Source organism: Plectrocnemia conspersa, unplaced genomic scaffold (genome assembly GCF_051122295.1).
Source record: "Plectrocnemia conspersa isolate PC_06_02 unplaced genomic scaffold, ASM5112229v1 ptg000005l, whole genome shotgun sequence".
Taxonomy (NCBI): domain Eukaryota; kingdom Metazoa; phylum Arthropoda; class Insecta; order Trichoptera; family Polycentropodidae; genus Plectrocnemia; species Plectrocnemia conspersa.
The window spans coordinates 11,870,201-11,895,000 of NW_028277169.1; the positions used below are offsets into that span (position 1 = coordinate 11,870,201).

Consider the following 24,800-nt stretch of genomic DNA (forward strand, 5'->3'; position numbering starts at 1 on the left):
AGGTTTACAACTTGCATTATTTCTATACTACATATAAATATGAGTCGCAAATCTATAACCACCCCCAGAAATAACTACCATAACCAATGTATACATGATATACTAACCCCCCAAAAACCGTCAATCGGACGATGATGATGATGATGATGAGCTTTCTTCAAAATTAGGTTTTTTCAACTTAATTTTGCACAACGGTTTCGGTAGTGGGTTTCGTACAACGTCAGAAAACCTGCGTTTTCTCGACCCGGGCCTCTGTTGTTGGTTTCTTTCAGATTCGGCTAAATGATTTAACAGATCCATGATAGGCCTCGAAGAAACGGGGCTAGGGGTTCGACGACATAGACGATCAATCGAAGTGGTGGGCGAAGGAATATAAGAATCGTAGCTCTCTTTCGAACAGCAGGAAGAGGTCGATGAGCTAGGACTTGGGGTTTCACGGCTGAGGATCGAACAATTGGGCGTCGATGGACTTGGTTTTGGAGATTTACAGTCCTGGATCAAAAAGTCGGACGATATTGGTTTAGGACAACCACGACTTACGGTCGAACATGAAAGAGCTGTTAATCAGAAAAAAACACATACTTAGATATAATGTTAATTCATTCGCGAAAGGTCGAAGCTCGCAGGAAACCGCAATGACATTCCGTTAACAAAAACTCTACGAAAGTGTCAAAACACCCACGCACCGCATCGCAGAAATTGTCAACATTTTCAAGGGCTTGGAAGGACGCCAAAACCATTCGTTCAAGGAATAGTAGGATCGAGCTTGTGGATCCGTGGTTATTGCCGGCGGCAAGACAATCAATGAATAGCGTCTGAGGGTTTTCCTAGGCGGAAAACCGCCTGTTGTAGAACACAGAGCCAGAGCAATTTTCGAGACCTTGAAACACTCGCGTTCAATTGGTGTAACCTTAGGAAATAACGGTCAATTCGTTTATGTACAATATATAAACACATACACCTATGAACGGGCATATATAGAAACACAATGGCTGAAAATCAAACGTGTCAAGATTAGCCTCATGGTCGAAAGGGTTAGACGTGCGGGTGATAAAATGCTGGATTTTACTTCGAAAAAAAATCGCAATGGAAGTTTTAAACTGGCAAAGATTTGCCACTAAAAAAATAATAAAAGTAACGCTGATTTATCAATGTTAAAAATTAGTACTATGTACTGGTTTAAAATTATCTCTTATTTGTGGTTATATTTTAAACGACAAAATACAGTGAAAATATTTACTGACAGAATTTTTCAAACCGCAATTTATCTACTGTCATAAAAAACATTTTGCTACACAATATATAAATTTAGCGTACACTATAATTTACATAAGATTATTAATAAATAAACCGTAATTTACATACAATTACAAAATTGAACGTAAAAGTCGCGTGAACTAAACACAAAAAAATATCCGAAACAAATCAATTTCTACTTTCTAAGCGATTTGAAAACACAATGGCGTCTGCAAATTATTCTAAAACATATAATATAAACTCTCACGCCGAAAACCTTGTGAACCCCATAATTAAACTGGGTCGCTGCAATCAGCATCCAACTCTGAGAGAGGTTTTATTAAATACTTAATCAAACAAAGCACAGTTTTGTATATATGTATATGTAATACAAACTGCGTAACAGCAACGAAAGTACTTATACATACATTATGCGAAAATTTTCCTACTGATAATAACAACTACACAATTTTCTTCTCGGACGGATAGAATAAATCATACACGCCAATTTAACACATACTTTGTCGATACAAAATGATAGTAAAATATATATATGTATATAAACTTATATTTTTACCATTGAAAATTCGATACATAGTATATAAAGTTTTTTTATTACCTAAGCATCCATCAGCTTATTTCTATCTTTACCTCAAGCACTCATCATTATACTAAAAATCCTTTCAAATGTTACATTTGTATGTGAAATTTTTTCTCAGATGCAAATGCAACATTCTCAACTTACTTACTTATTAAATCTTTTTAAAAAGATATATTCTTCAAACAGTAAATCTTGATCTACTTATATTTTGATTTCGTGAGTGATTTCTACGATTTATTGAAATACTGGAATGCTATGCAAAGATAAGTTATTTGTAGTCATTGAAATTAAACAATTTCTCTATATATTTTATAGCCGTATCAAATCAAATATTTGGTTTTATTTTAAACCGATTTGAAGCATCTAAGTTAACACAATTAAAGATAATTTCATGAACATTTGCTCCATAATATTAGATGACTAGATTTTTAAAATATCAAAGGACCATAACAAATTGCCGTAGGAGCATTTCAGAAATTTTTGTTCATTTATAAATGCTACGTGAGCTAAAAAATATCACCTCGGACATTTTTGTTCGAGGAGGACGTCTGGTCACCTTACATAATAGCATTCATTTTTATTCTCAATCAAGGACTGCCTTACATTATTTATAATTTAATATACTTCAACAATCATAAAATTTACTACCTTGGAATTTTTTAGCGCTGACTGAAATACTGAACATACATTCCGTACAAATTTTATATACGCCTCATGAAGCACAGATGCTGAGAATTGGTTGTAAACTTCGGCGCGCACACTTCGAACGTTTGGATACTGAGTGGACTGTCCTGCGCATTGCGGGACGTCTGGCATCCCTAACTCATAAAAATTATAATAATCCATTCATAAAACGTAATTTAAGATAAAATAAATATATTATTGTATATTATAATAATAAAAAAATGACGTTTATTATAATGAATGCACATAAAAAGTTTCAAATCATCTAACTGAACTACTTAATGGACTAAAAAAACAGGCACAGCGTAGGTGACACTGGCGTAATGTTTAATCTAATAAATTGATAAGTAGAACGCGCTCTACGTAACCAACTAGTGATTCATAGAATTATATACATACAACAAAAAAATCTTGCCTCTCCAGATAAGGAAGAATACGATTCACTTTCTGCAATGATTCACTTTGGACACGCATCCCGAGGGGAGATTCTGACGCAGAAAGAAAGGTTGACGAACTTTACATATAGATATGTAACGTACATATGCACGTGAAAAGTTTTCCTCGATCGGAAAGCTGACAGAAAAATTACCATTTTGTGCGGTAGGTATTAAATTGCTCGTAAATTCGATCCAATTATACGCAGAGTCGACGGACGGTCTTTTTCCATTTTCATCGCAACTGAGTGTACGTGTGTATGTACGCGCAAATGAGAAACGAAAGCAAAAAATGCAGAATACGTCACGAATTATTGTTAGCACAATTGGTTTGCTTTTTGTGAAATTTGTGCAGCGTTATGCATGAACTCTGATCGATGACAGAATACAAAAATTTTATAAAACTAGCAGAGAATCAAATTATATTTTTATATAATTTAAAAATATAATGTCAAAGTGTTTTACAATAAGGCACACAATGTGAAAGGCACTGAAGCGACGAATTCGACAAAGGAAAGTGCGAGAATATGCAAAACGACGCTGACAAGGTAAACGCGAATATGTGCCACATATCTACATAATGGCTATTTTAGTGGATGTAGATACAATGAAAACATGCGAATCATGTCATTAAAAAATGATAGATTAATCCACTTTCAAAACGCTTCAGCTGAAGGTCTTTAAAACCTATTTTTCGATCGTTTTCGTAATTTTAGCCCGAGGCCAAATTGCACTTGCAATCGCTCGTTCCGGTTTCGCGTATCGGTCAAAGAGACCGAATCTTAATAATAATCACGCTGCCACTTTGGGGGTCTGAATTATACGATTTTTGACCTCATACGCCTACGGCCCTGTTTAAGGATGCGCCCTGCCTTTGAATGCGGAAAACACGGGCATAAATTGAATGCGATGGTTAAGGAGTGCAAGTGTTTTTTTTTTCTCTCAATATTATTTACACCACAGGGTGATTCACAAATGAATATAAAATCAACATTGTTATCTGTAATAAGATAATAATGTAATTACAAATTCCATGTGAAATTGCTGACTAAATGTAAGACGTAAATAAAGGTGTTACGTTTAAATATTTGGATTAAAGCAATGAATCATTTAGTATTCGCGAGTATGTGATATGATGTTTTAATAAAAATACAAATATAAATTGCTTCTCCGGGAGGATATCCATGTATTTATTATAACCTTAAACATATTTTATGAAAGTAATATTATCTAAGCTAAGATTTTTTCATGTTTATGTCCAAAGTCGTTCTTGAATATTGCATTAGAATCATGATAATGCGTACTTCCAGGTATTCATAATGTTTTTTCCAAACAGAAATTGATCATAGGCTACTAAAAAATAAATACGCCACGAGTGTTTCTATGGACTTATATAATTCAATTAATTCTGAATTTCCACTACGTAAATTTGGAAAACTGGGTAAAACTGATTAAGAAGACAATTCACGACAGAGATCACAATTATACAATGACGTATTGAAGTTACAGAGCGTGCCAAGATTTGAACTAACAACTTCCATCCTCACTCCCCAAACGTTACATCTATGAACATGGTATGTATTCAAGGAAAATACCTACATAAAACAAGCTCGGTGATAAATTTTTCATCTCGTTAACTTGCCGAGATGCGACTTGATTGCGTTAACTACGAATTTAACATATTCAATTTCAAACTCGTCGATCATGCGGAGCGCATAAGCAGGATATACTTTAGCGCCCTTCACGACCGGAATGATAATTTTCTCTAGACTTATGTGAGCGATCGTCGCGAACTTCACTTCCCGTTCCTCGCGATTTCCAATCATGAGCCGCAAACAAACTTGCCATTCCGCCCGCGGCCCGACAAAAATTAAACATTCAGCCAAGAATCTCGTCTCGGTTCCAGCCTCTTCCTTTCGATAAATGGCGCCATAGGCGTAACGGCGATTGTTTGCGTGCGTACTCAAGCATAACACAAAATCTTCTATTAGAGCGAAAAGGGCGTGATCGACGACGCTAAAATAAACGCAGTAGTGCCATGTGGTGTTACTGTGGCATCGGTAGCCCTCATATTTACCCTATGTTTGGAAGCACGTACAGGCGATTTGTTGCATATGGTAGGTAATAAATCCTAATTAGGCACCAAAACGATCCTAATCGCGCGTTAGTGTGAAGTTTTAATTAAATAAGTTTTGTCTTTTAAATAGTAAGAATTTAAATCTTTAGGATAAATTAAAAATTAATATATCATAATTATATTATCCACGGCAAGGACGACATTTAAGAAGGGGGCAGGTCCGGTATTTGCCGCCCCTTGAATTTATACAGAAAAATACATATCCCTAATATTCGAATTATCACTCAAAGAAAATCTATAAGAATAAACAGTATCAAATCCAGCCGGAAAATATTTTTTAAAATATGTTGTCAGAAATCATATTGGAATACATTTTAATCGGTGAATATATATTTTTACCAGTAAAAATAGAATTCATCTGACAGGTGCTAGTAAAATTATAAGATTTGAAAATTCCATACAAAGTAATATATACATTTCATTACTTATCATTATTAATTTACATGCGATGTATAAATGTTACAGTAAATATGTATTTTACAGTAAAGTTTTATATTTACCAGTATATATGTATATATATAAACTAATTATAGTCCTAGAACTTTCATTAGGTCAAGTCCAAAATACAACTAAGCTATCTCTAACAGAATATTACTACGGACTTCTGATATGAGAGTATTGGTCAAAATGTATTCAAACCGAATTTTGGTCAATAGGAGGGCGCAAAAACAAGTATCACTTCTCAGAAGTCAAAAATTCACGTCAGAAACAATAAAATCGTGTCGGCGCCGTCGCAGTGGGAACGCTCGGTAACGAGCGTTCCCACAAAAACAGAATAATTATAGTTTTAAGACAGACATATTGCTCCATAATTTTGCTGCACTTCGATATTACACTATGTTTTAAAAATAGTATAGCTATCCTTACATATATTACTACGGACTTCTGGTATGAGAGTATTGGTCAAAGTATATTCAAACTGAATTTCGATCAATAGGAGAGCGCAAAAACAATGATCACTTCTCAGAAGTAATTGTTTTTTGTGCTCTCCTGCTGGTCAAAATTTGGTTTAGTATGCTTCATTCAATTCCCACTTTTTGTAGGTCTAAGAATGAAATACTATGAATTTTAATGAAGACGAAATATTAAAAAAACGACCATTGACTGGCCATTTTTTGTGATGGCGCCAACACGATTTTATTGCTTTTGACATGGATTTTTGAATTCTGCGAAGGGATAATTGTTTTTTGCGCTCTGCAATTAAGTAAAATTTGGTTTAGATATGCTTCACTCGATTCTCACTTATTGTAAGTTTTAATATGAACGCTAGAGCGTTTTCATGGCGACGGCACGATTTTATTGCTTTTGGCGTGGATTCTAAACTGACGCGTCAATGGAAAATTTTCCCCTCCTCCTCCCCTGACTATGGCCGGAAAAATGCATATCATTTAATAAAATACTATAAATTTTAATGAAATCAAAATCTTGACTTGTTAATTCCCCCCCCCCCCCCCTTTGAAAAAATATGAAATGATGTTTCTGATTTAGGGTCAGAATAAATAGAAAATGGTTAGAATAAGAATAATATATGGTCAGAATAAAAATATAGGACGATCATATGAATTAAATAAAATATTATAGCATTGATAAATATAAATAGGCAAATTACTTGGTTGATTCATGTGTGGAGCTTCAACTTAAGTTTTTGAAACGAGATATGCGCGCATCTGTTTGCTGTGTTCACACAGGAAGAAACGTATTAAAGGGTTATTTTTGTTGTTTTGTTAATCTATTCTGCTTTTTTAGAATATTCGAAGTATTATATAATTATTCGATAGAAATTATTAAGACATTTGAGAAAACTTTTGAGGCTTTATATAAGGAAGCAAATTAAGTGGTCAGAATTTAAAACAACTTTGGGTTAGAATAATAATGACATACGCTTAGAAAACAAATATAGAATTATCAAAATAAATAACAAATGGTTGAAATAAAAATAGCATACAGTCAGAATAAAAATATAGGACCATCAGAATTAAAATGTTGAACGATCATGTGACTTTAAAAGAATATTATAACATTCTTAACATTTAATATAAATTATGACCAGTCTAATTAAAATTCTAACTATTTAATATAAATTCCGAGCAATTAATATAAATTCTGACACAATCGTATTAAAATTCTGACATAAAAAATGAATTATAGCTGTGCTTAAAAGTCTTGGTTTATTATATAAAAGAAGTAATTTGACATCAGTTGACAATAAAATAGGGACATGAATACCCTTTATTTTTAAACTTCAACAAATACAGTTGAGTATTAATAGTACTAAAAAATAAGTCGCGTTGTAGAAAAAAATGTTATAATAAAAAGTATTGTTCCGTATGATTCACACCTATTGATGACTAAATGACAATGTACAATAAATAATAAAAATATTATTACAATATATATTTTAATTAAGCAAAATATGCCTCGAAAAATTTCATAAGAACGGTTATTTCAATTAGTAATTCAATTCTTCAACTCAAATATTTGATATATAATACATAATTTATATGTTTATGTTTCAGTATTGGCATTGTTAGAGACATTTATTTCCGATAATATAATATACCACCAAAATAATGACATTGAAACGATATTATTTTAAATTAAACGCAATGTTTCAGAAAAATGGTTGTAAAACAGTTTATATCCGATCAACACAACATTTTTTTCTTGTAGGATAAAATAAAATATACACCCGATATGTAAATCGTGCTACCTTCGTAAAGTGTCAAGGAAAAATATGAAATGTGTCTATTTTGAAAGGAACCGCGTGCAAGTGAACGAGGAAAGCCCATAAAAGGTACTGTGTTATTGGACCACTTTGTCGTGTAACGTCGGACGCGATTTTTTTGCACATGCACAAAATAAATATTGTGCCAAGGTCGCCAAAGTGGTGCTGGTGGCATCTTCCTCTGACCTTCGCGCTATAATCTGATAAGCGAATAAAATATATTGCTCATTATTATGAGCAAGATAATTAACTAACGTTGTGCAAGGACTGGTTTCGCATTCGCGAACGGAGTGGGTGGTTGAGTTAGTAATAACGGTGGGTGGGTCGGGTGGCTCAGGAAGACAGACGGCGCCAGAATTCCTAGACGCCTAAAAATGCACCCTTAAAAGTCCACGAAGGAAGCCGATAACCTCCCCCTCTGGCGTGAAAAATGCACACGTCAACTGAATATACAGCTCGGGGTTTCAGTAATGGCAATAGTAGTCACGTGTAGCCACAACCCTAAAGGGGGCAATTAGGCTAACTGACGTACCGAGTTAATTAAACATGCAGTGCTTCCAGTGACGAATCGGAACCCTGTCTAATATCGCGACGAAATTCGCTACTAGGACGGCGGCGCCAGTCGAGGCTCTATTTGGAAAATGTCGGCCCGTAGATGGGCAGAGCCATAATTGAACTTGACCTCTCGAATGGCTATATGTAGGTATGTTTTGCGAATCGTTAACAGTTGAACAAACATGGTGTATTTAATTTAATTGAAAATTAAGCCGCCACATGTGGTTTCAGCATTCGTGTACAATAATTTGAATATACGATTGATTAAATCGATTAATTTACCCTTCACGATCGGTTGATCAAAGATTTAATTTTGAACGTATAATCTGTTAGCTCTTCTAAACTAAAACTACCATGAAAATCTATATTTTATAAAGTTCATATAGTTATAACTGGCTCAGAGTAACTTTCTTCTTTTACACATTCCCGACAATAAATATTGTAAACTTGTAAACTATACAACACGTACCGAGTATTGAGTATTAAGGACAACTTGGTATAAGTAAGTAACTTTCAAAGCAAATAAAATATGTCAAAGTACGTGGCTTTAATAAACAATGTATTTTATCTAATATCTAGTATATACAATAATATGTATTAAAGAATTTTATATATACTATGTTATAAATACTTTTCATTAATTTTCATCCTTTATGTTATGAATAAATTTTGTCGAAATGCTTCAAAGCATTGCTATCTTTTAAAAATGCAAATTTAAAAAATAATATATAGTAAAAAATGTATGAAAAAACAATTAAAAAAAATAGTTTTTTCATGGTAAGGTAAATAATTAGTTCTTAGCTATAAAATTAAACAAGATTTGTAATTGGACGTAATTATTTTTGAATTATAATTAAATCATTGATTACTTACAACAGTATTCATTGATTTAGAATTTTTGAAAAATCGGCTATTAAAAAGTAATTGTACGTGTATTTTTCGTTCGCCACTCAACGTATGTACATATTGATGACTTGAAGTGCACATTTGCTAACTACACTTTCGAATTAAAATGCCAAAAGTTTAAAAAAAAATAAGCTGAAGAAGTACAAACAGAAGTTGCATCTCGCATATTGCTCAATAATTTGTCTGCACATCGATATTACACTATGTTTTAAAATATGATAGCTATCCTTACCGATATAACTATATACTCCATTTGCATTAACACAGTCAGTTCGAGAGCTATCCATTTCATCATTATTCATAATTGTGAAAGAGATGGCAAGTATGGGTTTACGTCCCTACTATTAGCTCAAAAGTACCCGATAAGTATATACTTATCATTACTCCCGTTAATATAATATTTTGAACAAATTTATAGAAATTAAAATAATTACTTTATTTTAATCGGAGTAATGATAAGTATATTGAACGTATATCTGTATGCTTTAGAGCTAATAGTAGTGACGTAAACCCAAGCTTGTCATCTCTTTCTCAATTATGAATAATAATTAAATGGATAGCTCTCGAACTGACTGTGTTAACGCAAATAGAGTATACGGACTTTTGATATGAGAGTATTGGTCAAAGTATATTCAAACCGAATTTTGGTCAATTGGGCGCAAAAACAGTTATCACTTCTCAGAAGTGAAAAATTCGCGTCAAAAGCAATAAAATCGTGTCGGCACCGTCGCAGTGGGAATTCTCGGTAAAAAGCGTTAAATAAAATCATATTGATGACTTAAAGTGTAAATAAACTCCAGTTTTGGGTGAAATTGACTTAATAATGTTATCTTGTACCTTTAATCGAAATACATATGTTAAAAAAATTCACATCTCTAAAATGTTCAATTAAATACAAAAATTTCATATCAAGAAAATTGAGATAATGTTTAATTTTCTTATTTTCAAAATGTACATTTAGTTTTTTGTTTGTCATGTAAAGTTGTCATATATGGAGTTAGCAATTGTACATTCTATACTTTGATCGTGTCATTTGATTTTGATCTAATTGCAATTAAATTACTGGTCAATTATGATTGTATAGTTTGTCACTTTTGACTCATAACTTAGCTGTTAGATTATATATATATTTTCCTAATGTTGCTGTTATTTATTAAACGATAAACAATAACAGAAAACTAGTTTGAGTCATAAGATATATGCATTTAATTCAAATATACATACATATATGTAAATAAAAACATTATATTATATCTATCGCATAAGTTGCCTCGAAATAACGAAAATCTTCGCGAAGGACGGCAAATCCTCGCTATCTAGAGATTCCATCTCGAAGGAGAAAGACCTTCGCGCTTTCAGTGCAAATAAGAGGGGGTAAGAATTCCATGAATAATGTATGATAGATACAGATATAGCATCGATCGATCGTGATTTCGCATTTATTGTCGTGACGTTGCGATATACACATAAAAAACAGCGTCCCTGCGGACGATTCGCATTCCATTGATCGGAACAATATAAAAAAGACCAACCTGGAGATGAATCTTTTCGATCGTCTATGATGCACAATTTTGACTGACTGAAAAACGAGCGAACTAGAGTGCGACCGCGGAACGACTGAAACGACACACTGTCAAAAAGGGCGTGTATTATGAGCGCGAAAATCAGCGTAGCGTTAAGACCGGTTTAGAGAACAACAAAGACAATGATAGAAAAACAAAACTAAGATTTTACGGAGGGAGGTGGGGGGAGGGGGACTGAACCAAATCGGAATAGACGAATTGTGTGAATAATTTTGCCTAAAACTTAGACGAAAACTCAGACGAAATCCGACACCAGAAAGTAGCCTTGGTTTTGTGCGAAACCAACAAAAGGTCGGACACCCGTCACGCTGCGAACTTTTTGTCTTAGTCCGGATATTGTATTACCGGGTGGTACTCCTTGAAGGAATAGTTTAGAATTAGACGCTTCCGTAAATCCTCGTCGACCTTTAACATCCACCGAGAGAACAGTACTGGAGCGTATCGATCCCGCAAAAGTCCAAAACCTGTCCTCGTGCGGTTGCGAGCGTGCATGGTATATTTAGGTCGTCCGTGCAGAGCGAAATGCACATACAGAACTTAGCCGCAAGAACTGCAATATTGTACTAGAGAATACAACTACGTCAAAAAGATTTACCTTCCGTGATCGATTCGCGATTCCATCGCTCTATCATTTGCTTCTTCCAATGAGTGGGATTCTCTTGTTTGCCGTTTGTTTCCATCCAATACGTTGACATCGTTTTCTTCCAGTGCATGGATTCAAATTCCAGCATAGCCGCATAAATGACAATCATTTTCTCGTGCCAAGTCAACTCCTTGGTGTTAGTCATCGTTTTGACAAAACAAGAACTTCTCGATGCACTACTTCAAAGCACCCTTTCGCAGCACAATTGCTCGAGACAATAATTCAAATCATCGAACATTTGGATATTATATAGTAGACGTTGTTTATTAACAAACAATATAGGCAAATACTGATAAGGTAAGATTTCGGAGGGTTGTAATATAAATTATACATTAAAGATAGATCGAATCATGATAAACAAGCGATAAACTAGTTTCTTCAAGTTACTTTAAGTTTCGAAACAATAAAATTATTGATATGATCTTAAAGCCGAAGATAATTTTCATAATATGTGACAGCAACCAAATAATGTCAGCTTAAGCTCAAGCTAAAAGAATCTATCCAATAGATAATCTGGTCTTAGTCCAAGGAATTAAAAAGCACATTGCCGTGAAAAAAGTATATAACTATGATTTATAGCGCTCGATTGAAACAGTGATTTGAAGTGGCAAGATATTGTCTAAAAAATAAAAGTATGGAAAAGCAAGATATGACGGTAAAAATAAACGCTTTTTGTCGTTTTGCAGATATACTTTAATTTGAAGGTTACAAAATGTCGCTGAATCTAATTTAAAAAGTAAAAATTATATTTTATAATTAAATTGACAATCTCTGAATAATTACGATATGATAACAAATGTTTGACTATCCACGATGATACACTAAAGATTAGTTATCTCACTAAACGGGACTTTGAAATAAATGATATCCGCTGTAAATACATAATTAAGCAATGTTTTTGTCATCAGGAAATCGATATGCACATAAATTATGGTTAGCAAAATTTGTGCTACTTATAAAAATATATGACGTTATAATCAAACGAAGATTTAGTTTTGTTTTACGTACTTTTCATAGAACACAAATCAAGATTATATCAAAAATGTAACATCTGAGACTTGTTCGCTCGCAATTAACCTGCAATAATTCGGCAACGTTACAGAGAGCATCAAAAAACAAACACCGACGCGGATTCTTTAGATAAAAAAAATAGCACGTACTGCCAAAAATTCTTTGGCTTTAACGCCGGGCCGGGGCGGGCGCAAGTCTGAAATAGAAAGCTAGAAAATCTCCTTGAGGAAATTAGAGGGAACATAAAAATAAAAAGGTCGCTTTTCCGGAACACGGCGGCGTAGAGAGAGGCGCCTCGGAGGCGATTAAGACAGGACGCTGGATTCCAGAGGACAAACTCGGAATTCGTAATGCGTTCGTGGAAAAAATCGAACGAATTCCCATTGGTCCTTATAGTAAGTTTTTTGTTGTAGAGACGCTGCCAGATAGAAATGAGACTGAATTGGAACGAAGCCATAGCGAGCGTAGGCTTTATCTGAACATGCAATTGCACATGCATCACATCAAGGCTGTTAAATCACGCAAAAAAATATTTTATAAAAACGACAAGAGTTATTTGATACTCTACAGCTTTGAAAACACGACATGAACTACGAATATAAACAACGACCGCAACCCCTATAATCGCTCGATCATTAATATCTCGTAACCACCATATAATACTGTAGTGTAATTTAGATGGTCTTTTCAAATAGGGTTCAGGAGAACAATAGTGTTCAATGAGATTCACAAGACTCTCTATTTTCATTTTCGATAATATGTTTTAGAAACTATATTTATTTATTAAAAAATGTACATTTTACATTTTCACTACATTACTGAATTTCATATAGTACTTGACATTGCCATTTTTCATTATATGTAAATGATGTATTTACTTATTAATTAATTATAATGGATATACAAACTTATGTATATTTTAAAGTAACCGCAAAAGAAACCGTAAAAGGTAAAATGTAAATAATACTCGCTTAGTTTAAAAATATTAGTGTAAAAAAAACAATGTATTGTGTATATTTGTATTGCAATCGACATCAAACAAGTTTTTAGTCCAAATAATAAATTGCTTCCGCAATAGAACAACTGCGACTGTTTTTTTGGCAAACAATGTAATATTTCACGTAAAAGTACTTGGAAACTCTCAATTTATTAGATAGTACATATAAAAAATGTTGAGAGCGAACAATATCGATATCGGTTGCAACACATTATTTATCTGTATAAGAGCAAATTTACTTTACAATAACATTACAGAAATTGAAACAAGATAACAATATCATATTGTACTCAAATGTACATTTCTCAACAATGATAATAAAATTCCAATCTAGTGATTTTCCGTTTATTTTTCTACGATCCGCTGAGCTCTCAGTGAAATATATTTTTTAAACGTCAACGGAAGTAACAAGTAGCTAAAGCGATTCGACAACGACGAAATACACGTGGCGTTTGTAGCAAACCACTAAATCGAGTGTTTACAGAAACGCGATACGAGAGCTCAGGAAAAATAACATACACAAACGCAACATATGACTAGAAGTCAAAAACACAAAACCCATATAATCGAGCGAAAGTGGCGAACGCACCGCAACGCCGTTTTATATCACTTTCGCCGAATGTCATCGCCTGTGTCGTATAGTTCGATCCGCGAAAGCAAAAATATTGCTCGCGACCGCGACCGCCGAAAACATTTCGCGGTTGAAAAGTTGATCGAAAACAAGCGAAAACAAACATCAAAGAGGCGTGCATAATAAAATGGCGAGAATGAAATTCAAGTAGTTTGCAAATTTCTCTCAAACGAAGCGCCATTGTGACGAGTCGCATGTGTTGAATGTGAAAAATGTATGTCAAATAATAAAATTTGGCTTTTAAAGAGTAAGGAATTACATATGTATGATATAATAAAACAGATTATAATTAAAATCGTGTTTCAATATTGAGATTCGCGCCTTATAAAGAAACCTATAAATATGCATAGCCTTATTGATATAATTCAATAAAATATCAACAACACCCACATAAAATAATTATTTATTAAAATCAAGATTAAATTAAAGATCAAGATACTCGATTTTGGCATAGCCTCATTTTTTCAACAAAAGTTCATAAATAGAGGCAGCCTGAAGGCAAAAAACAGGTGTGCAAATAACACCGAACCTCACATTAATTTTTACTTTTTATAATTTTTTTACAATAAAGTATTCTTAGAACATAACGATTTTTATTCATTTATAGAAAAAAGTCTAGATGATTAGTAAAAAATGGAAAAGTACAAAAAATGTTTTGATAATCGTGTAATGCAGTTTAAGATAGTACATATGTTGCTATATATATAATTATTAAAAAAAAAACGAAATTTTCAGTAAATATAATATTGTTTTGTACACTTCAAACGTTGACGCTAATTATTGTGAATTAATAAATTCAGGGATAAATAACATTTTTTTATAAATAACATGTACAGGCGGCCCACGACTTTCGCACAATTCGCTATTTCACACCTTTAAAAAAAATCATTTTTTTTTTAAATTAATTTTTTTTTTAAAAAGCGTTTTGATAGCGATGAATCTTATGCTTCAATCGGACGTTCGTATGATACAAACAAGTCTACGATATGTTCAATTTTGCAAAATAAAAATATAATTAAAGAATATGTTCAAAATTGTGGAAAATAAAGATATATTTCCACAATCTTTAATGATATGTTTCCAAAAAAACACAACAAAAAAAAAACATGGATGAAATGGAAAATCTTTGTCATCGTAGATCGATGACCAACATCAAAAAGATGTCCCTCTGAGTACTTCAATTATTCAAGCAAAAGCTCTTAGTTTGCACAAAGATTGGAAGGATAGATTAAAAAAATATTTTAACACGGTTTTTCAAGCAAGTAACGGTTGGTTTTACAATTTTAAAATGAGGTGTTCTTTTCATAATATTAAATTTACTAGAGAATCGGCTGATGCGGATAAAGATGCTGCAAAAGAATTTAACTATCCAAAATTATTGAAGATGTAGAATATTCCTCTAGCCAAATATTTAATGTAGATGAGACAGGTTTATTTTGGAAAACTCTTTAACAATGAAAAATATGAATGAAGCCTTCACGCACCTTGACAAATTTTTAAATATTATGGAAGATTGTGATCCCAATGGAGAACGCATATCTCAAGTGCGTGGGGCGATCAATAAAAACATAGCATGTTATAAAATACTATATGAAGAAAAGAAAAAGAATAGTGGAAAACAGTTAGCTCTTGATAACTTTTCAAAGGAAACACCCGCAAACCCCACTTAAACGTGTCTCTTAAGCGCCTCTTAAACATATTATATTTACTTGATAAATAAATATTTTAAAATACACACAATTTCAATTTTTTTTACTTCCCTCGACTTTCGTACATTCAACATTCGCACACATTTTCAAGAACCAATTATGTGCGAAAGTCGAAGGCCGCTTGTACATTGATATTTTAATTTTAATTCTAAAAGGTTCGTCAACCAAAGGGTTAAAATGAAACAAAAATATACCACTACGCTGATATATGCTGATATGTACTGAATATATTCGTTCTTCAGCAGATACTAAATTAATATTTCAATCATTTAGTATAAAATATACATTTATGTATTAAAAAAAACAGCACAAATTACTTAAATTCGATACGTATTTTATTATCTAAGCGTCCTAGCTTTGTATTTAAATATATATGAAAAGTAGCACATTTTAAAGTAGCCTAATATCGCAACAGAACAATACAACAAAGCAATTTCCATCAAACAATAGCCCGATTTCACCACACATCAGAATTCATTGAAGATCTAACAACCCCACCAATCGTTCCATACTTGGTTAAGCTCTCTCTCATCCAAAAAAACATACTATGTAATCGCATAAGCGCTATTTTCGCACCCCCCTCGGGGTGGTTAAATGTCGCTCAGTATTCAGGTGGATACAGCTAATACCTACTGTACAATTAGGTATAGCTAGAGATAGAACAAAGGGGCGATTTTAATGTCAAGGACTAAACGCTCTTTCGCGCACAATTGATCCAAAAGCACACGGTCCGGCGGAGTGAGTAAGCATCGGCAAAATACAGAAATAGACATTCTTCTTTCAGAATATGCCAACAACGTGTGTGTATATGCGTTAGGAACACACGTACGAAATAATAAAAACGCCACGATCTCGAATTCTTCGCCATCGCCGAGTGAGATAAGCTGTGCAAATTTTGGAGAAAAACGCGACAAAAGCGTAAATCAAGACTTAAAAAAATATACACATAAATCAAAACAATGTTTCAGTGGCGTAATACGGAACCTTTGTACGCATACAATGAGACATCAAAAGTTATGTATTCATAAATATGCAAATGCAGACATGACACGTCTGATATGTCAGTTAGATATTGAGTTTACGATAATGCACCTATATCGAACTTGTTTAAGAATGTTAGATATAATCGACGATATAATGTTCTTTGACAGTTAAGAATGATAAATAAATGTGACTTGTTAGATATGGTGGTTTGAGAAGCGTTAAAAATGAGATTTTAGAGTGGGTGCAAATCGCGACTTCCGTGTCCTACGTATTTTTTGTAATAACTGTATGAACTAATATGAATATAACTGTATTTTTAATATTGTAACATATAAGGTGACATGGTAAATCATAAGTATTTTATACAATTAATTTTATTGTAAATGACAATTCAATAACATATTATATTTATTTTTTTAATAATAATAAAAAAGCTAAACACAGCAAAATTGAAAGATATGTCATGTAATGATCACGTTTTCTTTGTATGGATTTTTAATGATTCGATCCATTTGGATACTGATTACATTTGAAGATAAACAGACGTAGTGAAATAATTTCCACTTTAATAACATATCATCTGGAAGCGTTTTCTTAAAATAAAATTAATAAAATGTATTTATTCTCTCTTGAACTACCTAGTTAGTATTTTATACAAATACATGAAAAATCTTAGTATCGACTTAAGTTAAGACTTCACTTGAAAATCAATGCAATTTTATTTCTAGTTTGACTCTAATAATATTCAAATAGATTATTATTATTTATATCTCGACAATAAGTTGTAAATAGCTATTTATATTATTTATTGCAATATTTAAAATACATTCCTACACATTAAATTAATCTTAAATCAATTCTTCTAAGTAACATAATCAAAATAATATACAACGGAGATGATTGGATGAATACACTCTTAAATTAGGGTTTCCTCCTATTCCTGATGTTTTTTCAGAACAAATTATCCCATCTAGGCGTGGGTCGTTAGATTCTGACCTTTTACGTCATTCACTAGGTTGAATATAACAATAAAACGCGGAATGTCTATATTTATTAATATTATATACTTTTGTGTGAGTTTAATTATTAATGACCTCAATCACAGGCATAATATTTTCATCGACTTGAATACATTTTTTGAGAAACCAGCAATCAAGGCAATAACATTGTCTAATATTACGGGCGGTATAAAACGTTAAATTGGGTTATTCGTACGTGTGAACCTTGCCAAAATTACTCTCTGCTCAACTCAACCCTGGGGAGGCTTTCGAGAAGGGAGTGCGCGAGAGATGGGTCACACAGCCTCTGACGTAATAGTGGTTCAATAACGTTCGTTTACAGATCGTATATGTATCTATCTACATTCATACGATATGCTGAAAATACTATATCGCAAACAATGGCGGCTGCTCATAAATTGAATTAAGAGCGGGCGGCGGCTAAACAGGATTATGTTGAAAGGCGATAAAGAAATAACGTGGAAGACTATAAATAATTTTCCCGCTCTCGAGAAAACAGAGTCGCCCACGAGCGTTTTTCAAGGAAAACCCGAGGTGTTAAAATCACGTTTTTGCTATGATCTCCGGGTGCATTATTGATAATTGCATAATTACAGCAAGGTGTATTCGAAGATCAAATAAAAAGAGTATTAAAGGTTGACTTTGACACGAAAAGTATCAAGTGGATAGTTATGATTCAAAGTTCTTCTTCGAAAAAATTTTAAATTATCACTTGGCAACTAACATTTAAGACACTACACAAACCTTTAAATTTAAACACTATTGTAAAAATAATTAAAATCATTTATGTAACAGTTTATGAGCTAGCAGTAAACTTATTGAAGGTCAGATTATAAAGGAAGTAAATTACACTTCACTAATTAGATACCTTTGCGGCATTATTCCATAGAATATTTTAAATGTTAATAACTCATAGATATAAACGTTTTATTTATTGTATCAAATATTTATTTTTACAGTCACAAATTGTTTTGATTAATCATATAAAGTACATCATTTTTGTAAAAAAATTTATAAAAATTAGAACTTCAATGTTTTTTTCCGTAGGACAAACAAACAAGTCTAAAAATATAATTAAGACGTATACACATACTAAATTTATATATAAATTCTCAACTTTAGCCGACACAACTTTGTCAAGATTTAACTTCAAGAATAATAAGCAAATCCTTCAATTTCGGCAGCTCGCGTCAGTTCTCCTCACACCGCCCTCTTTCAAAGGTTAAGGGTGCGCAAACAGTCCCCTTGGAATGAGTCATCGGGTTTTCCTCCCCATCTGAGCCAAGACAACGGTGATATTTCCAAAGATCTACGCCTCTCAATCTGTCACATTTCATAACAGTCGATCGAGTACCAATTATAACTTACTACTCACTGACTTACTCCTTATAAGGAAAAAGACCGGAGCCGAGAAAGAGTGGCGTAATCCGTTCAGACATAGTTAAGGAGAAAGCAGGCATTTGAAAATATTTTCACCCGATATAGAGTATAGATAATTTATAATATAATTATTGTGTATATGTACCTAGATTGTCGATGACTAAGAAAAAATAAATAGTTTGGATGCCTAAACAAACATACTTTCCTTTCGAAATTTAGAAATTGTTTACAAAACAATATTGCGAAATTTAGTTTTACAATGTGCCTAATAAGCTCCGTTATAGTTCGATACGGATATTTGGAAAGATAAGGAAAATATTGATAAGCTTATATTAGGGTTAATCCTTTTACAAAAGGCTGAATATGAACGTATTCTAGTTATGTAAATACGCATATATTGCGAAAGCACGAATTTTATAGTTGCAAAACGACATACATAAAAAAAAGAAGTATAAAAACGATCGATCAATACTTGTAAATATCTCCTTTCTGCTACGCATTAGTAAGAGTTAAGGACGTTTATACCATTCTCTATTTAAACGTGACTTACTACATATATACATATTAACTATTTATATATCACAACATACATACACGGTTTGTGTGCGATATTTTTATCAATGCTCCCTTGCAATCAAAATTGAAATACTTAAAAATAATAAATAAAATAAAACAGGACTAAACCATATTACGGAAATATTTTTTTATACTTGTTTACTCTTGAAAAATATATTTTTTAAATGTAGTATTTAAAAAATAAATATTAAATTTATATTTATAATATTATGGGAGAACAAATTTGTCTCTGCAACCCCCCTCCCTCCCCGCTTATGAATGTTCAGTCTGAGAACACTTATGCCACTTAAGATTTTTTATTTCAGAACCCGGAATCTCAAACCGTAAAGTGTAGATATAATTTTAGATAAAAAGGAGACAATAGGTACACAATACAAAGAAAGTCATTAGATTACGTCACAGATGATTGGACAGTGTACAGAGGCGACTCGTGAAAGGGTTTTTGCTGAACTATTTAATTAAAAACTTCAAATTAAATCGTCGGCTTGTAAAAATACAATCGCAACGCAAATATAATACATGTTCAGGAGAGGAATTTGAAATTTGCATAATAATAAAACATTACATCTTGACCGGAATAAATAACATGACCGAGCTCTTTAGGGGATCGGCAGACATTTTGAGATATATCGGGGACCTTGTGTTTTGTACTGCAACCCTCATTTTTACCCCTGATTTAAATATGCGAGTCTTGCATAATTTTTTTGTTAATATTCTTTTGTGAAAGATACTCTAAAAGTAAGTATAACTATGTATACAAAAAAATATAAAGAAAAACTACAAAATTGCACGTAAAAATACATGCATTTCCCGTGCCATATGATAACACTGGTGGTAAATCATAAATGGCAACTATGTCGTTTGTAGCTGTATCCTTATTTTCCTCTATGCGTTGAACGAGAGTTATTTTACTTTGAGATGGTCATATTTTTTTCTGAAGCTGAATCTTTCATTTTTCACTTTAGCAAAAGTTAGAAAAATATCGGCCTGACTGGAAACAGCCTGTGGTTTTTATTGGTTATAACTTGCAACTTTCGTCAACATAAAAACATTGATAATTTTCAGTTTCTAGAAATATTACAATCAACAAGGAAAAACATCATAAAAAGATAATAATTTAACTTTCTAAAAAAATGTTATGGCATCTTTTTTTAGCTTTAATTTATGCTATTATGTATGATCTTTTGTGATTACTATATAAATATCGATGTATTACATAATAATAAAAATATGTGTTCCAATAAAATTATATTTTTTCCTACGGCTCATTAAATATGTATTCGATTTTTTCTAACAAAAGTAAATATATCGGATTTTGGCAATCAAAGGGTAAAAATATATTTTTGTTCAATACTGAATATAATCAGCATATTAATTTATTCAAGTACAAAAGGTTAGATGAACTTTTTACTTTATACGTAACTTTTGACGTTTGGAAAAAATTGTATTTCTTGTTTTGTTGCTATCTTTTACTAAGATATATTTTTGTCATAAATGCATGATAAAGATAGCATTGATCATTTTACGACCCTTTCACAATAGTAGTCAAGGTATATATGTATATCACGTAACCGTATTACTGAAAATGACGCAAGCGCCTTCATTAATTAAAATTGAAATTATAACTTGCAACTTTCTCCAACGTATAAATATTAATTATCTTTTGATGCTTTATGAAAAAAATCAAATATTTGATTTATGACGATTTTTTCCAAAGCGACGCTAAAACAATACAAAATAATCATCATATATGAATTACGATTCGTAGAAGACATATATCGCTTTCATATTTCCAAAATTCGCTACCACATACGTCACCATTGAAAAAATCATATACATTTTTAATGGACTGCAAGGGCAAATAATATTATTTATTATGTAATATTGAAATCAATTTTTTTATAGTGAATCGACAGCGAAAGGGTTAAATTTATCAGATAATGCCATACCCAAAAAGCAATTTTATTCCAATTTCGTGCCAAACATAACAAGCAACTTCGTTACTTTGCAGCCGGTATACGAATTGATACACTCGTCCCTCTTTTAACGCCCTTTTTACGCAATTTTACAAAAATAACAAAAAAGACAAGAAAATCTATAATTCAATAAAAGGAGTAACTATATGCAATCATATTCCACTAGGAGATGTCGAATTCATAAGGAGATTGTAACTGAATAGTTAATGAGCCCGAAATCTAAAGCAAATCTATCATTGATTCTGAAGTCAGTTTTATGTACTGTTAAATAAATAAATATTAGCAGCGTATTTTTCTCAAAATGAATAATAAATAATAAATATGTCTACTGACAATCATATCGACTTTGAAGCAATCGTGAAGAAGAAAAAGAAAAATGATTTTTTTATAATATGTTATATGTAAAGTTTTGGTAAATAGTATATTTCGAATTACTTTTATTACTACTAATTTACATAGTTTTTCTTGTATCGTATTTACTACGGATGTACTACATTGTAATTAGTAGGCACTTCCCGGGATTTTTTAAAAAAATTATTACATAGACTACTGAAAATCGCGTTTTAAAAACCGGGACGAGAAAATATGATGTTTTATCATCGATTATTAATATATTGATGATAATATACCGTTATAAATCTCAAGTCCTTTCCCATAAAACAAGGTAAACTTTATTGCTGTTTTATTGCCTGTTCACATCCTCTGTAGAAATTACAGAAATTTAAAACACTTAAAAATAATCAACTTGGTTTATGTTTTATGAAAAGATTTTTTTATATGTATATTTAAAAATATACATATGTATGTACAAAAGCATACAGACATGTAAAATGTACAATATTGGTTCATAACCATTTCTATTGCTTATAATTATTGAAGTTATATAATAAAAGAATCCGGCGAATCTAACACAATGCGACAATTTTTGAAAGCATGCAATAATGTGTTTTGTTCTTTTTATTTGATAAAAATGTATTTTGTTTTATTTTTTTTAATTGAAGAAATAATTCATTTGTTTTTTTTTAATAAAAATTCTTGATTAATTCAAGGTATTTTGGTAATTTTCAATCCCGACTGCCGGGATAAAAAATAATCCTCAGGAACAGCACCTACTAAATGTACATCATACTAATAATACGCACTTATTATTACTCAGAATCACTCGTAATACCTGAACATGAAAATATTGTATATGTATATGTATAGTTATTGTAATTTTCTATTTATCTGTGATCGAATCTCGATCATTTCCGTTATTCGAGCCTATACTTCCCTGGCTCGTACCATCTAGCTCCTTAGCACGCTCGCTCTTTCGGGTATGCATCGCCCATATAACATTTTTTTAAATAAAATATATTTGGGAGTTTTGTGAAATATATGCAAATGTTAGATATCAGTCTGAAAATATATACATATAATACGTAAGTTTGCCACTGATATTGTTGTCACATCGACAACCCCTTTTGTAAACAATATTCTTACAAGAATACTACTGTGTCTGTAATAAAAAATTGCATCAAATAACAATTAACAAATATTTCTTTTCATGCAATTAAAATTACAAAACGGCGTCATTAATCCGAGCATTAATTGCATATTACATAGACCATTCTAGCGCAGTTAATTAATATTATATTGTACATTAATTAAAAAATAAAGTTCAACAGCCTTTAATTAGCCACACGGTAATCCGTTTTTAATTAAAACAAACCTCAAGGACGACGAAAGTCTAATCGACTCCCATTTTTTATTTGGTCATAATTGTTTTTAAATCGCCCAACAGTTTTTTTTCAAAATGGCGCATTAAAAAATTATTCAAACTTTTTCATACCGTTGTGTGCATCCGCGTTCTTGATCTTCATCGCGACGCCGCATGTGACCTATGACCCCGCCGATTCAAAACATATCGAACTGACGTTTCGCAGGGGTTGATCGAAAGGGCACAACATACGGCACGCACAAAAACAACACTGTCACATCTGCCGCCAAAGCGTAAACGACACAATTCGGCGAGTCGATCGATATCTTTTTGATATATATTTGCTTCGATCGATCGATTTATTTGCGTAGAAATGTTTTTTAAGCGCGACGCGAGCAACCACCCCCGCGACGACTCGACGATGACTGAATTAGATCGAGGTGAAGTTAGCGCACGGTTCGCGCAACGGCCGCGGCGCCACCTGTGCCCGCGAGTCGCTTCTTCTTCTTCTTCTTCTCGCGGATTACGCAACAATAACAAATTCAGCTGATCGGTAGATGTGCGTGTTTGGGCCAAAAACGAGAACCATTCGTGTTGTGCGTTACGGCCGAAATAATTTCAAGTAAAATAAATCAAAATCATTTCGGAAATAATGGCTTTTTAATTATTTTCATATAAATTACTTAATAATTCACATGCACATTCAAAATTACACTAATATTATTACATATACTAGGTAGCAACTTATCAATGAAAATATATTTTTCCTTTATTTATATAGTGACATCTGTTGACACTGTTATGAAACTCTATAGGAAAAATCACAAATAATTGGTTTTAACTTTATCATTTACACTGCTGAGAGTCATTACAATTTTTTCTTAAAATAATGAATGTTTTGCACAACAGTGAAATCTGTAAATATCGGACGTAAGGTTAAAAATAACATATTTTTAACGGACCTCTCGTCTAGAGAGTCGTGTGGAAAGACTCTTATTATCACGGCAAATAGTCATTATATTCGGATAAAAACCTGAGTTTTGTACAATTTCTTTTCCACCCTTCTTGCTCAAGTAACATAAAAAAACTCGCACACAAAAAGAATATCTTTACACCATGAACATGCAAACGAAGACGGTGAATTTCTCAGTTAATTTTATCGGTCGAATATAAGCCGCACCTGATTAATCGATTCTGACCAGAAGAGTCATGCATTTTTCATAATAAATATAAAATAATACGTTAAAATTAACGCACTACGCAACTTTATAATTCGCATCATTTTCTTCTAGTAAATTAGTACTTTTAATAAAT

General features: G+C 32.3%; 1 protein-coding gene across 22 annotated transcripts in view; it reads right to left on the reverse strand.

Annotated features, from left to right (window-relative positions):
* The window catches only part of LOC148234854 (uncharacterized), a 58,031-nt gene that overhangs the window by 19,138 nt on the left and 14,093 nt on the right, over positions 1 to 24,800 (reverse strand). For 7 of the 22 annotated variants that reach the window (XM_088186861.1, XM_088186852.1, XM_088186859.1 and 4 more), the window contains exon 1: positions 23,619 to 23,913. The exons of the other annotated variants lie outside the window; for them this stretch is intronic. In XM_088186861.1, the coding sequence (XP_088042987.1) occupies positions 23,619 to 23,649 (31 nt within the window). In that variant the 5' untranslated portion in view covers positions 23,650 to 23,913. Of the gene's footprint in view, positions 1 to 23,618; positions 23,914 to 24,800 lie in introns of those variants that run through there. 22 annotated transcript variants of the gene reach the window in all.